At 49.9% G+C, this 15,970-nt stretch overlaps 1 protein-coding gene across 2 annotated transcripts in view; it reads right to left on the bottom strand.

Annotated features, from left to right (window-relative positions):
• Nucleotides 1-981: 981 nt before the first annotated feature.
• Grik3 (glutamate ionotropic receptor kainate type subunit 3) overlaps nucleotides 982-15,970 on the bottom strand; it is a 210,904-nt gene continuing 195,915 nt past the window's right edge. For both annotated transcript variants that reach the window (XM_087215258.1, XM_004850974.4), the window contains exons 14-16: nucleotides 10,628-10,850; nucleotides 9,905-10,155; nucleotides 982-7,205 (exon numbers count right to left, since the gene is read on the bottom strand). In XM_087215258.1, the coding sequence (XP_087071384.1) occupies nucleotides 7,011-7,205; nucleotides 9,905-10,155; nucleotides 10,628-10,850 (669 nt within the window). In that variant the 3' untranslated portion in view covers nucleotides 982-7,010. The remainder of the gene's footprint in view (nucleotides 7,206-9,904; nucleotides 10,156-10,627; nucleotides 10,851-15,970) is intronic.

Here is a 15,970-nt window from a genome sequence, read left to right as displayed (position 1 = left end):
AAGCTCAAAGGGAAATCTCTAGTCTAGCTGTACTTAGCCAGGATGGGGTGATTCTTTGCCACTTTCCCACCACCTTCCCCAGAAGTATTCTGGTCTAGATGGAGCCCCCGCTTCCTGATTCATTGATAGAGGACTTGGCCACAGCAGAGTCTGTGTAGCCAGACTGTTGTAAAACTCAGTTTTAGCAAACAACTTGGCTAGGGCTGAGTCAGTTTAAGCAAGGAAATGCTCCTCTCCCACGTGGAGAGGCAGAGGTGACAACAGAGGCCATCTTCTTGCTCCCTTTGGGGCTGTTTTCGTCATGGGATCATGAGCGTTTTCAGGAACACTCCTCCACATTCCGTCTCCACCTTCCTGGGTGATGAGAAGCAATTATGACAGGGGTGGTGATGGCAGCAGCTTCTTGATCCAGACTTCTGGAACCTTGGATTGCGACTCCAGGGTATGTCTTTTCCTACAGCTCTCAGGCCAGGCTTAGTGGCTGGCCTTGCTCTATCATCCACTCCACTGATGTCAGCAACTCCTGTATTCAATCTTCCTTGCTTAAAACATCCCACCTCAAAGTCTGATTGATAGGTGAAATTTGCATCTCCAGGGTGGAACCCACTCAGAGCTTTTTTGTTTTCAGCTTTAAAAAAATCTCAGGTGAGATCTCTGATAGGCCCAACTGGGCTGAGATGGCCATGTGACTTCACCAAAGAGACAGACTTACTGAAGAACAGGGTAACTCCCTGGCTGTTTAAGAACAGGGAGTACTAGGATGAAGATAAGTTGGACAGGAATGTGCTCAAGCGGGTAAGACAGAGGCCAAACGATGTCAAGGACTGAGACTACAGCCTCCATATTGAATGGGAATTAGCTGAGTATCCACCTGCTCAGCACCAGAGTCTCCTGCCCTGGACACTGCCATCCCTAAGGAAGACAGCAAAAGCTGTTAGGTTCTAAGGAGAAATGAGCAACAGAAGGCACACCTCAAGGGGATCTTGTTTTCTAGAAACATTTCTTTATTTAAAATTTAAAACCATATTACTTCATACAGCAAACTGTGCACTTTGATATATCACAGTGTCTTAAAAAGGAAAATAATCGGATTTGTTTGGAAATTTATTTACATCAGCCTAGAATGATTGGCAAGTAACACAGTTACTATGAAACCCAAATTGTTACAAAATGTTTACAAAAAACTATATTCATAGAAATTCTGCATGTCCACAAAGGGCATCCCCTGAATGGCCCAGAGACCAGTGTGTGGGAACCAAGGTGAATGGGAGTGGGAGGTGTCCAGGCACTCTGGTCTGGGTAGTGGGACCGACCAGGGCTCCGGGGGCCCATGGTGCTACAGGGCTCAGCCCCAGGGCTGGGAACTGAGGTCCCCATCTCGGAGGCCCAGCCAGAAAGTCTGCCCAGGCAGAGGTTGGCTGGGGTTTCAGAACACAGTGGCATGAGGGCCCCTGGAACCGCCGGTCCCTGTGGAGCCAGGAAAGGACCCTACTTAGGGGCTGGATTCAGATGCACTTGGCCAGGCACCAGAGACTGACCGCTTAAGTGCCTGGGGTTGAAGCAGAGGGCAGGCTGTGACCTGCATGGAAGCGGAGCCCAGTCCAGATCTCTTTCTCCATGCATGCTCCAGAGATGCTTAGACCCATGAAGGGGTGAAATGACTGGAACTGCAGGGAACAGCCAGATCCACATGAGGCAGGGACAGAGGTGTGTGGCCTGCTGGGGGCTCTCTGCCAGCTGCCTTGCTGGGGGAGACATGATGGGGGAGAAGGGCAGCCAGATGGTGTCAGGCCATGCTAGGGTGGGAGCTACCTTCTTGCCTCTCATCTCTCACCTCTCTGGTTCCTTGGTCACCCCCTGCCAGCTGGTCTCAGGTCAAATGGAACTGAGGAGGTGTCTAGCTGTGCAAACTCTTGGCCAGCCTTTTACTGAGTCTGGCTGCTTCTTGCTACAGGGGAGCCTCAGGGTTTTGATCTGTAAAATTGAGACAAACTGGGGTGCCTTGAAGCCCTCCATCTTAGAAAGAAGAGGGAATGAGAGCAGGACTGGTAACCAGGACATCAGGATGCAGTACTTATGGTATTCTGGCAATGCCCTAAGGCCTTTCTCTTCAAAAGCCATTTCTTCTAGCTGTTCACTGTGAGTGTCTCTGTGTGTGGTGACAATCTTAGGCCTTTGCTGCTTAGAACACTCCCATAGAGTGTGACCGGTAGAGCCTGACACCTACCAGGTGACTCGAAGGCAGGTATGAGAGCAGGCTTAGGGCATGGCCTCCTCTGTCCCGGCTCTTCTAGTCCCTGTTAATTGCTCCAGATCAAGAATGTGATGGTGGCACAGGGGCCAGGTACTAGCATGACGCTGGTTCTTAGACATGCCCAGGCATCGAGGTCCCGTGGCCACTCCCTGTCCCCACATCCTGTCCAGACTTGCAGTACCATCCTCTTCTTCAGGATCTGGAGTGCAGCTGGATTCAGGGCCTGCCCATTCTCCAAGGGCTATCCAACCTTTGTCCCACACCTTGTTGCCGTAGCTCCCATCTGTCACTTAGTCCCCACCCACACTGGCTGGGTTCTGTACACTCTGTGTGCAGACGTGCGGGGAAGGGTTGTATACACATGGGCTATGGGTCATATATACACTGTGCATATATATATATATACAGCATATATATATTTACATTCATATATATATTGTACAGAACGTTAACTTTCTACCTAAAACAGTTTTGTGACTTCGTGCACCACCTCAGCTCTGAAATTTTTAACTCCAGGGCAAATCCAGCTCAGAAATGAGGGCTTGATTCAAATTGGTGTGGAGACAGAGGGCAGGGCCCTCCCACTGTGGTGAGCATCTGAGCCCATTGCAGATGTGTCCTCCTAACCTAGGACTTCCGGATGTGTCTAATCTAGAGACCATTCACAGAGCTGGCCCATTTCTTGTATCTGCCCATGGGGCTGGGCTGGTCCTGGATGTTAAATTCATACAGTTGTCTGTCCATTCTACTATGTCCTCCCTTTTCAGATGAGTATCCATTCTGGACCCTTCCAGATGTGGCCACTGACTTTAGCCCCTGTTTTCAGATGCTGTGCACACAGCAGGGAATGGCTTGGGGAAGAATCCACTTCATGCTGAGGGACGAAGCAGAAGTATCCCCTGGAAAGAAAGGCAGAAGGGGACTTGCAATAGTTCTTGGAGAATGTGGACCTAGGTCTGACTTCTGTTTTCCTGGACTTGAAGGAGGGGGAGCAACATCTAGCTTGTCCAGACCTCCCTCCATCCTAAGCTGGGGCCAGCAGGAGCCAGCTGTGCTCTTCTGGCTGAGGCAGAGTCTGGGCTAAAAGAGGCAGCTCTCCTACCCCTCAGAGATTCAGAGTCTGGCTTATTGGCCAAGGGAGCATTTTCCCTCCTATGGAATACATGCAGAGTGGGGCCATCTGGACACTGAAAAAGCCTTTGGGCTTTTCTTATATGTCCACAGCAGAGAAGCCACCATCAGGTCCAGGGAGAGACAGAAGTGGGGCTCAATGTCCATAAGTCCCAGGCCTTGGTGAGGGAGGTGGGGTCGTCTCCTCCTCAAGGCTCCTCAGTTTGGCCAGGGTGGCACTGTGGAGGAGGGAAGCACTCTTCAGTTCAGCCTGTCCTGAGGGACCACACGGGGACAATCAGGTGCCTGTCAGGCACATCTCATCTTCTGCCCCATCCAAGCAAGCTTTGTGCTTCCTATCACTCCTTGGTGCCTCTGTGCTTGTGTATGCACATATATGTGCACATGCATGTGTGCCTCCACCCCAGCACAGCTGTACTCTGTTGGCAGCAGGGCAGCCTCAACTTAACCATAAATGACCTTCCTTTCCAGAGACACCTCCCTCCGGTCCTCTACCCTCCATTCCCATTTCACAGATAGGGTGTCAGCTTCAGCACCCAGGGAGAGTCACAGTTCAGATGTACGCAGGGTAATCTCCGCCGCACTCCATACACTGGTCTGGTCTCTATGATACAGGACATCAGTCAGAGGTTGAGGATTAGCCACATCTCCAGCTATAAGGCTCAAATGAAATGGGAGATCAGGTAGCACACCATCCCACTTCTGTGCAGGAGTATAAAATCCGTGCTAGTGCCTTTGGGGGAACTCCCCTAATGGAATGGCACCTCTGCCTGTCCACCATTCTTCATTCCTTTGATGAAAAAGTCTTCCACCCCGGCGACTTCCTTCTCTTCCTCCCATCACAATATACATAAGTGCATAGCCTCAGAAGAACATGACACATTCATATAGTGTCATGCACAAAAGCACATGTGTGTGTGATATGAGTGTGGGTATGGGTGTGTGCTATGAAATTGTGCTAGACCAAGTAAGACAGTGATTAGTGACTGTGGTTGGTGAAAGCAATTGGTAAAGACTTTCATTAGAATCCTATTATTAGGAATGGTAAAAGAAGAAGTTTGTCCTTCAAACAGGACACTCCGGCTACAGCAAAGGAGTCAGCAGCCATGAGGCACAGAAGGATGAAGCCCCCTGGCCATCTTCCCATGGGTATGTATGCTCGTACAACCTCTGCAAAGTGTGACACACAACCCCTCCTGTGACAGGAGTGCAGACCCTGACTCCCGGCCTTCCTGATTGATTGTCCATCCTGCTCCTCCTGTGAGCTGGGACATATGTGTGTGTCTGAACACACATGGGCATGAGCACACTCACACACACACTCCAACCTCCCATCTACAGGGCTCCTCACATACAACAGGCATTTGTGTGTCCTCCCTTGCTCTCTGATGGACACACAAGTCTGCACACACCCATACTCAGACCTCTTGATGACATGGCTTCTCCTTTAACACACATTTGGCTATGCTGCAGGGTTTTCCTGCCCTCGGTCCTCTGCTGTTTAGTGCACAGGCACACACACACACATACGCACATACTCACTCTCACCAGAACCCCATTACGACATGGCTTCTCCTGTTTTTACATAGATAGGGTTCTGTTGCTCCAGATTTATCTCCCTCATCCCTAATTCACTCATGTGTACACACTCACATACAGATACCAGGTCCCAAAGGATCCCCTATTATTGCATGCCCTGGACTATGTCAAACGGCTAAATCTGTCCTTGACCCCAGCCCCCAAAGCTCATACCTCAAACACACATGCACTCACAACCTCCCGAAGCTCACAGCAGCATGGCTTTTCCCATCATCCCATGCATCAGGTTCCACTGTTTGTCTAGCCCTCTTCCCCCTCCTCCGTTTCAGACAGCCAATTAGAGCTGCTGTCAATTAGGACCCAGTGGGTTGGATCCTGTAGTTCTGTTTGGAGGATCTCTCTAAGTCAGTCTTCTGCTTTTCTAGCAAGGCTCCTTCTCCCCCTGCTGAGAAGACCCTTGAGATGGAAATGTAGATCTTTCTAGCTGAGCTGGGCCCCCTAGCAGTACCAGGAGCTAGGTGGGAGGAGCGGCTTGTGTCCCCTGGTTTTCTGTCCAGAATTTCCAGCTCTCCTTCCCCTGGTTAGAGCCTAGTTTCTACCCTTGACCATGGAGGCCTGTGGGCCCCATTATGCTCTCTTTAAGGACACTTTTTGCCTAACCCTTCATTTCTCATTCTTTTTTAAGAATCTTAAAGTCCCAGATTCTACAGCATTCACAGCAAGCTGGAACCCACAGATCATCCGGTCCATACTCTTGCTGGTACTCCACTGGCTGCTGCTCCTCTCCTCTGCTGTCTTCTCCAAGGCTGCAACTGCTCCGGATTAGAGACAAAGGGTCAAGATGGCCTTATGTCTCTGTTGGGTCTTTGGTTAATTCTCCAGGAGGCAGCTTCCCTCTCCACCTGGGCCCCTGTAGCTACGATATCCTGCTACTGAAAACATTCTTTTTTCTAGGGAGCATCCTTAAGTTTGGCAGGTCCAGGAGGCCAGGAGTTCATTGGACCCCTCTGGCTTTTCCTACCTACCCCAAAGAACATGTGCAGTAGAACACTGGGTCTTTCCAGGAAGAGTGACTTGATTTTCACCTCAATTGAGGCTACTCTTCTCTTTCCAGGATGACAGAGGGAGGGCAAGTTCAACTGGCCAGGAATAGGAAGTTGCCAGTGAGTAGATGGCAAAGAGCCCAGGTTCCCAAATGCCAACAGGGTTTAGTAAACAGCTTGCTAACCAGCAAAGTGAGGCCCAGTGGCTCAAGGGGTTGTGGGATTTTCATGGAACCCACCGTTCCTCCGCTGGGCTTTAAATATCAGGTGAGTCATTGGGCATCCTTTGTGAGAGATTTAGGGGTCCTCTCTCCTCTGGAGAGAAGCAGAGAAGTATTTGCTGTGACCACTATGCCATGTGTATTCCTGGAGACCTTCTCAAGAAATGGGAACCATTGAGATATTGTCCATAAGAATCCAAAATGGTGGCTTTATCTGTGCATTCTCTTCTCCCTCATTTCCAAACTTCTCCTTTCCACTCTGCCTTCCATTTTGCCAAGGGGCTGCCATTGGTGAAGCCAAGTCCAGAAGAACCTTCTTTTTGCCTAGGCATGTGGGATGGTCATCCCTTGGCTCCCATTGGCGGCCACATTGTGACATCTGTAAGGCGCCAAGGTTTGTGTCTCTGGACTCGTGGTCAAGCCCTAGGGGGCCTGGGCTCTTGAGGAAGAAGTGGAAGTCTAGGAGCTGTCTTCCATTTTCTGTAGCCTGTGCTGGGCTGTGACAGAAACTCCGGACTGTAGAGCAGAGTATGGGGACTGGGATGGGTGAGTTTGGCCTGAGAGAGGGATGTGCTTCCTTTGGCCTTGGCTATCTTGGCTGACAGCTTAGAAACCCACAGAAGAGACAGGAGGAGAGTGCAGCCCAAGCAGGGGCCTGAGGTCCTGCTGGTTTCCTGGTAGGTGAGAGCAGAAGGTTCCTGGCCCAGCATGCAGGCAGCTGCTCTGGTTCCCACGCCTGGTGTGAGGATTGGGCTGTTCCTTCCGATCTCCTTCTCGTCCCTCTGCCTTGCCCCAGGCCTGTGGTCCCCACCCAACCTGTGCCTAGGGGAACACGGGGGCTAATGATGTGCTGCAAGTCATGCTGTCCTTGCCAGGAAGCCGGCGATCATTGAATGTGTGCATGTTGATGACAGCATCGGTCTTGACCATCATGGGAGGCTGTGGCTTGTGCTTGACCCGACGCTGGCAGGTGAGGGAGAAACGGATCTCGTCTGCCACGGTGCTGCAGAAGGAACGCTGGGGAAAGAACAGGGGTGCATGAGTGAGGCTTGGTTGGTTCTGCAGCTCTAGCCAACTCCTCCCCTTCCTCCCAGAGGCTGTGCTAAGGCTGCCCCATCTTTCTCACACTTTTGCCCCATCAGCTTTCTGCCTCCTGCAAGATGATTAGTTTCTACAGTGGTCTATGAAACCCCACATTTTTTTGAAGACTAAGGTGTGTGGAACAGGTATCCCCATTTCACAGATGAGCACACTGAAGCTCTGATAGGCATGCACATTAAAATCTGAGGGTTTTTTTGGTACCAGGGATTGAACTCAGGACCTTGTGCTCTCAGAGGCAGGCGATGGCACCACTGAGCTAAATCCCCAGCCCCCAAATCTGAGATTTAATGGCAGCAACCAGCCAGTTTCACTTCCCTGACCTCAATTCCAGCACTAGGCCTAGACAAATGTGGGTGACCCTTTTTCTGTCAGGGCTTCGCATCAAAGGGAGAATCACTGCTGTCCCACTTAGGAAAGTCCAGCATGTGTTTGCCATGGTGGACAATTGGGAGACAGCTTCTTGGAGGGTGGCAATATCCTCTTCCTGACTAGGTCCTTGTAGACAGCCAAGGAGGGACAGCAAAGTGCAGTACTGCCAAGTGTGTTTGATGGCAGTGGCTTCTATGAGACTAACCACCAATGGTTGTCCTGAGGATTGTATGTAAGGCAGTGGAGGTTGCTCATACCTCAACTTACCCAGTGAGGCCAGGGCATCAGCACAAGGACCAGTACACAGGTTGTGGGCTGCAGACCTGGCTTTGAATTCTGGCTTAGTCTCCTACCAGCTGTGACCTCTCCAGATCTCCCTTCCTTACCTGCTAACTGCAGAATATCACTCCACTCTGACCTGCCTTTCTTCATGATGCAAATAGTTACTGAGACTCTACTATGTGCCAGGCACTGTTCTAGGTGTTAGGAAGCTAGCAGCAGAGAACACAGACAAAGTCCCAGCAGTCAGAGAGTTTGTGGTCTGACCATGGGACGGAAACAGACAAAAACATCAATCAAGTAAAGAATTATGATAGTGATGACAGTTAAGAGAACAAAGTACTGAAATAGGATAAAGGTGGTGGGAATGGAGATGGGTATGGAAGACTCCTTGAGGAAGTGACCTATGAACTGAAACTTTAGTGACCATATGGTGCCAAGAATATGTACTGTGAGGGAAGAGCATTTCAGGTGGGTAGAACAGGATGTGGAAAGGCCCAGCAGAAACATTCTTGGTGTGTTATGGACTACAAGGGAGGCCAGTATGTATGGCATAGTAGGGGCGGGAGGATTGGAAGGAGGAGGTCTGAGGGAATAGGCCAGGACTGGATCCCCTGGAGTTTTGGAGTTTGGTGTTTGCAGCTTAGTCCAATCTCAACAGGAATTCCTAAATTATGTGGCTGTTCTTTTTTGATATATCACTTTTGCTTCTTCTCTATTTTTTCCTGTTATAATTAATACTTCAACAAACACCTGTAAATGAAACTACACATATTCTTGACCACTTCCATTGAGTGCATTTCTAAAAATTAGAAATTGGTAAAAATGTGTGGCTAGTTTCAAAAAGTGAATATCTCACCGGGCATGGTGGTTGAGGCAGGAGGATCTCTGCAAGTTGGAGACCAGTCTGTGCTACATAGAGAGTTCAAGGCCAGCCTGAACTATATAGCAAGACACCGTTTCAAAAAACCAAAAATCCTCCCCAAAATAAAATAAAATAAAGAATGAACATCTTGTGGAGTTTCCCTACAGAAATGTACCTGTCTGGACTTCAGCAGTTCTGGAAATGTCTCTTTCCCCACACCCATGCTACCTGGAATCCTCAGTATTATCCTTCCCCTCCTCTCTGCTGATTTAGGCTTGCTGATCATCTACTGCCCCCTTTGCCTTTTTGACAGATGTATGGCCCTCTGTGATATTGGCTGCACGGGTGATCCCTCTACCTGGCCCTAGATCCCCTTGAACTTCTCCATGAGAGCTGATTTCCCAGCCCAGAGGCCTCAATCCAGGTGCGTGTTTAAGTTGCCCTATAGCTTTCTGAAAACACTGGTGCTGGGTGCTGCCATGAGCCAATTAAAACGGAGTCTCTGGGAGCAAGGCCAGGGCATTAGCACTTTAAAACTCTCTCTCAGTAGTTCTAATTTGCTCTGGGGACCCAGAAGCACTGCCCAACCAGGCTTGAATGAATCAGACTAGTAGAGCCCAGTTCCACTGATTGCACACTGGGGTTAGCCTCTGTAACTCTTCTTTTTAAAACTTTTGGTTATGGAAATTTCCAAGTATATGCAAAAGTAGAGAGAACAGTATAATGAATGCTTTGCCAGCATCTCTCAGCTTCAACAGTTACCCTGGAGAGTTTTATGCAGCAAACTGATAATGGTTTGCATTGTTTTAAACAGGGCACAGGGTGCTGTGCCATCAGGAGACTGCAGCAGGAAATCATGGAGACAGGAAGGCACAGTCCAGGCCAGCGGTGATGGCGGCTTGTCCCGGGCTGGAGTAATAGCAATGGGAATTGGGCTGGATCAGGACCAAGTAGAGTGTCAGGATGTCCTGGTGGGGAGGATGCAAGGTGGGCTGCCATAATGGTGGGTGAGATCATGGTGTGCCCAGCACCTAGCAGTAATACAGCATAAATCTGGTCCACCTCTCCCTCTCAGTCTCTTGCAGGCCAGCTAGGGACTCACCTGCTCTCGCTCTGCCGTTTTGCGGAGCTTGTACACAAACTCGCCCACAGCCACCAGCACAGACAGGACCAGTCCAGCGGCCAGGACGATGAAGATGCCGCCGATCTTCTGGATGCCCAGTGCGCTGGCCTCCTTGTTTTCCTCCTCGGGACACCCGCTGCCCCGCCACCACTTCTCTTTCATGATGTGCAGCTTGTCTTCCTCCTGTAGCTGCAGGATGGCGATGGTGATCTTGTCCCGGTATGGGGAGCCTGGCAAGGGGAGAGGGGACCCCTGGCTGTCAACGGTGCCTGCCTGGCCCATCATTTATTTGACTACCAATGCTCTGGTTGGAGCCAGCCACTATCACTAGCTTTCTCAATGAGCTCTTTACAAGGAGGACCCTCCACTGAGGTCCCTCTTTAAATCTGCATAATGCTTCTGGGTGGATGGTGTGGTCCACTGAATATCTGTCCCCATGGGTCCCTGGAAGACCCCATGTGTCTTTGTTGCATCAGTGGGGGGATGAGGGAAGATAGAGGTGAACTCTGGGAACTGACACCCCCAGTCTGTGTTTGTCCCACTTCCCAGTGCTCAAGTCAGGGCTGATCTCTCCAGGTATGCAGCTCTGTCCCTCTGCTCCTGGGCTGAGGCAATGTCATCTTTCTGGGGTCAGGAGAAGGGCCACATGCGTGAGCAGACATGGGAGAGTCGCCCTCTCTCCTCCCTGCATCCCTGGCTCACCCATGGGCGTGCCGATGCCGTAGCCCTTGGAGTCGATGAGGCCCCCGATCTGGGTGAGGTTGCAGTTCCTCTGGGTGATGTACTCGATGGTGGTGGACTCCATGAGCAGTGCGTAGTCGGCCGTCAGTGTTCGCTGGATGCCCTCCTCATTGTTCTTCACCAGCGCGGAAGGCTTGCTGCTCATGAAAGCCCACATCTTCTCGAAGGTAGAGATTTTGGATTTCTGGGCCGAGAGAAGGGGCGAAGCACACATGGTGACTGGGCCTCCGCCAGGAGAGAGTCACTTACCTGCTCAGCAGGGCATGGCTCACTGAATGAACTCATTCTGCCTATTTCAGAGTAAAGGAGCACCACCCATTCCACAGATGTGCAAACTGAGGCCTTCTAGGAGAGGTCCCCAAACAAATAGTTGGGGAGTGATGAAGTTGAGACTCAGACTCAGCCCCACTTTCTGGAAACTCTGACCCCTGGCTGGACATGTTTCGTGGGCAAAGCCAGCATCCCTAAGACCAGGGCTGGGCATGGCTGCTGTACCTGCGCTTGGGAGACTCAGAGAGTTCCTTGGGGGTGGAGGGAGGAGGGCTGGGGCTGAGTGTCCCTTGCTGCCTGGGTGGACAGTGCAGGGCAGGGTGCGTGGCATTCATGAGATTTCTTGGGAACTTAGTACTGCCAGCTGCCTGCTCCCAGAAAGGACTGCCCTGTCCTAGTTGGTCCTAGGGGTGCAGGTGGCTCTCCAGGCCCCATTGTATCAGTGGTTCCAAATCTGGCTGTGGCTTTCTGTGAAGTCAGCCTGTCTGACTGGCACCCAGCCCAGCTCCGGTGTGCGTGACAGCATGGGTGTGCTCACGAAGACTGGCACAGGCCTGGGGGATGGGCAGGGGATGGGGAAGAAGTGGTGCCTGCCAAGAGGGGTTGGGGAGCATGGGAGCAAAGTGGACTTTTTATCTCTAGCCAACTGACAAGGGGCCAGCCTTTGGAAACTGGTCCTGGAGACCCCAATACACCCCAGAGGCAGTGAGGGCAGGATGGACCTTCAAAGCAGCATGCAGAACCCTTCAGAGTGCCATCTGTGCTGGGGTTAGCTGAGTGCCAGCAATGCCTTCTTTGGGCACAGGGCATGGGGCACATTCACAGACAGGCAGCTACACTCCTGCCTGTAAATCTACCTTCCTCAGTGCCAAAGTCACCAGGAGCCCAGATGCTCAGAGCCGACTCTGGGCCGCTCCCAGCCCCTGCTAGTCCTCAGCCTCTCCTTGCAGCTACTGCTGGTGTCCAGCTACTCCACCTCCAGGGTAACCCTTCCGCTGCACTCCTGCCTCCCAGGCTTCAGTGTCCAGTAGCTTTCCACCTTCTCAGCTATCCTTCTACCTTAGCTTTTTCAAAAATGCCTCCCTAGTTCCTCTTCCTTTAAGAGGAGCATTTTCAGCAATTCCAGTGCCTGTGATGTTTCTATTTCCTGGATTATTTCTGATATGCAGATTCTCCTGCTAGCAGCTTCCTTGCCTCCCTTCTCTGCATGCTTCATCCTAGGTTCCAAATTGCTTCCAATGATCCCCATTTGCTGGTACTTAGATCTTTGTGAAATCCCCGGCACTTGACTGCCAGCTGGATCTACTGACTTGCTTTTAACTCCCCCTGAAGTGATTGCATGTGTCCAAGATAAGTTACAAGAGACTGATTTCCCTTGCCTGGGCTCTCTCTGGCTCTTCTCCTCTGGCAGAAGTGCTACCCTCTCATGAGTTGCTTTTGGGGAATTTCCATGGCAAGAGAGGGCAGCCTCTGGCCAACGGTCACTGAAGGGCTGAAGCCCTCAGCCCAGCCACTTAGGAGGAACTGGAGCCTGCCCACAACCATGAGAGCTCAGAAGCTGTCCCTTGAAATGGCTGTAGCATTAGCCAACACCTTGATCACAGCCTTAGGAGAAGTCCTCAGCCCAAGGATTTAGATACCTATGCTGGATTCCTGATCCACAAACTGGGAGATGACAGATGTTGTTTTAAAACACTAAGTTTGGGTAATTTGTTACACAGCAGTAGATAACTAATGCACTTTCTCACCTATATACTAACATGAGTTACTTATGTTCCCGATTTAGCTGCTTTTTCAGATAATAATTAATTTCAACTACTCCTATAATCAAATTACCCAATCCAGCTATCTCTGCTTTGCCAGTATACATACTCACAGGTTCTCTAGCATTTTGGTTATCATGACCTGAATAGTGCTATCCCTTCTGTGACCACAGCTCCTTAGCTCCCTTCCATTCCTGGCTCTCTGCATTCCAAATTCTTCCTTTTCTACCAGAGGTGGGAACCAAAGACACAAGATGCAATCAGGGTTCTCCTTATACTTCTTAATGGATTACCCATGGATTAATCCATCTACCCACCCATCCATCCACTCATCCATCCATCCGTCCATCCCTCTCTCCCACTCCTCATTCACCTGGTCATAGTTCCCCCCTCACAATATATACTACTGTATTCAACTATCTGATTATTCACCTAGCGTGTTACATATTCATCTATCCCTTCTTCCTTCTATCCAACCATCTGTCCATCCACCCTTCCTCATCTATCCATCAGCCCCCATCCATCCCTTCCTCCTTCTCACCCATCATACTCACTTTCCCACACAACTAGTAACCTGTAACTTTTGAGTCTCGACAAAAGTAACCAAAAAAACCCTTCAGGAAGCCCAACTCACTTCTTCCATCTCAGAATGGGATCAGAACATCTCTTTCTCTGAATTTCCCTTTTATTCCTCCTCTACACAGACCTGCCTGACGCCAAAACATAAGCTTTTCCCAGGAACTCAGCACCTGAGATAGAGATAGGAATTTCAGTTCGAGGCTGGAGAGGGTGTTGAGCAGATGGGCTTTGAGGACAATTACATGAAAGCCACCAGTGGGTAAAGGAAATGAGTGAGAAAGATGGGAAAGGATACCAGAGTGTGGACCAGTCAAGATGGGAGGGGACACCAAGAAAGAAACCGTGACACAGATTTCAAGTGGTTCTACTCTCCCACTCCAGTTCCAAAAACCCACAGGCTCCATCACACTTCGGCAGATGGGTCTGAAATCTGCTTCCCTAGAATGGCCACCCACTGTCTTGGTTCTGTATCTTGAGCCCCCATTCTCCATACATCTGCTCATGGTCTCTGTTTTCTCTTCAGTTCTGTCCTTTTGTCCTTGAACACTTTTCAGATTATGGGGCCCAACTGTGAAGAGTTCCCCTCTGGCACATCTGAAGTAGGGAGACAGAGCCAGGGCTGCACCTGTAATCTCAGCTCTTCTTCCTCTCCCTGGGCCTGGTCACCAGAGGCCTGAGCTCCTGTCACTGGCCTGAGCTGCAGCCACCACACCAGGAAATGGAGTCCCACATACTAGGGTTCCTGCATCATCCCGCCAGTGCCTGCCCTGGTGAGACCTTAATAAGGATTACTTCAGGGCCACTCACTCAAATCAATTAATGGAATCATTTGGAGCAGCCAATACAGGGCGATCTGCCAGGACAGAGATGCTTTTTTTTATCAGGAAAATTGGCAAGAAAGTAAGTTTCAGGCTCACGACTTTCAATTTCAGCCTCCTCAAAGAAGTAAATTGATTTTCTCCAACTGAAGATACTTAATCTTGAGAATTTAACGTTTCTGTACAAGAGAATGTATATGTCTATATATACATATATAAATATATATATCAAATTTCAAAGGGAGCTAAATCCTAGGGAATGTATGCAGAGGCAGCAGCAATGTGATTCCATGCAAGACTTTGGGTATTTTCCATATCAGAAAGGAGACTTTCCCTGAATTAATTGGCTTTCTTATCCCTGGATGTGGAGCCTTTGGCCTTATCGGATCCATGTGCTGGAGCAGTTAATCACTTCTTTTGAGCTATTTCTGTGGGGACAGGAGGTCTGTCCAAGTCCCCTGCCTCTGCCTTGGTGAGGACAGGTTTGCTGGCCCTCTTCCCCAGGAGCACCCGAGGCTTGCCTGCAGTACCCCGACCCCTGCCCCTGCAAGGGGGCTGTTGGCTGTGGGGGCCACCGGGGTGGGAGTGGAGGTAGTGGGAGGGGTCAGCTCCACTGCAGGGACTCTGGTGTCTCAGCAACCTGGGTTTAAATGCCAGCTCCTTTTGTGACCACAGTCTAGAGATGTCACATCTATAAGCCTCACTTTCCACATCTGTAAAATTCAGGTCTTAAGAATGCTGACTGCATAGGGGTACTGTGAAGATCCAATGAGAAGATGTGTGTGAAGTGCTTGTTAACACACATGTCTGGCCCCTAAGTCTCTATATGTGGTTGCTAGCCTTACTTCTCTTCCAGGCTCCTTAATTCTCCTTCAGGCTCACTTTTCCCATTTTGAATTAGGGGATAAAGCATGCTGGGAGGCTGAAGCAGGAGGCTCTCAAGTTCAAGCCCAGACTGGACAATTTAGCCATTTAGTAGGCTCTTATCTCAAAATAAATAAATAAACAAAGGGCTGAGGTATAGCTCATTGTGATGGCCCTGGGTTCAATCTCCACTACTGCAGAAGAAAAAAAGAAGAAATAAAGAAAGGAAGGAAGGAAGGAAGGAAGGAAAGAAGGAAGGAAGGAAGGGAAGGGAAAGGGAAGGGGGGACAATAATCTTAACAGTGCAGAGGTGGCTATGGAAATTAAATGACATGCTATTTTGGGGTAGGAAACTCAAACAGTGACTGGGCCAGGCTGGGTACAGGAAAGAACTAAAGAGGCCAAGTGGGATTCATAAACCAGAGACAGACTTTGCCTCTGAGCTCCCAACAACTGTTGCTCTGCAGGAGAACCAGCTCAGTGATGCCAGATATTTCACGTTTTCAAGAGGCTGGAAATGTGAATTTTTCAAATGCAAAAGCCTTCACATTTAAAATGCTGGCAACTCATTTAAAAAAGAAACTCTACATAAAACAAGTAATGCAATCTATGGCCTCCAAAAAGCCATGCCTATGGGCTGTGTATCACCCATTTGCAACAATAAATGACAAAGATGGTTAATATTTGTTGCATGCCGACTTTGTGCCCGGTATACTGCATCCTAGGCTGTATATATGAATGACCCCATTCAATCATCTCAAGAGCTCTATGAGGCTAGGTATTATACCCAGCCCACAGATGAGAAAACGAAGGCACAGGGAGGTCATCAGTTACTTAGTACTTTTCAGTGACTTCCTTGTCACCACTGGCCCTCACCCTGCATTTGTTGCTGCTCCTTTGCCTGCTCTCTGGATTTCTTCCATCTAAGGAGCTCTGGGCTCCTCCCCAAATACTTAGCCCTGAGCAGAGCCAGGTGGTCACTCCAGTGACATCAATGTCCTCTACCAAGC

The sequence above is a fragment of the Heterocephalus glaber genome, unplaced genomic scaffold (genome assembly GCF_053883595.1).
Source record: "Heterocephalus glaber isolate CG9 unplaced genomic scaffold, H.glaber_assembly_v1.0 deba00001452, whole genome shotgun sequence".
Classification (NCBI taxonomy): domain Eukaryota; kingdom Metazoa; phylum Chordata; class Mammalia; order Rodentia; family Bathyergidae; genus Heterocephalus; species Heterocephalus glaber.
This window is presented reverse-complemented; position numbering and strand designations above follow the sequence as displayed.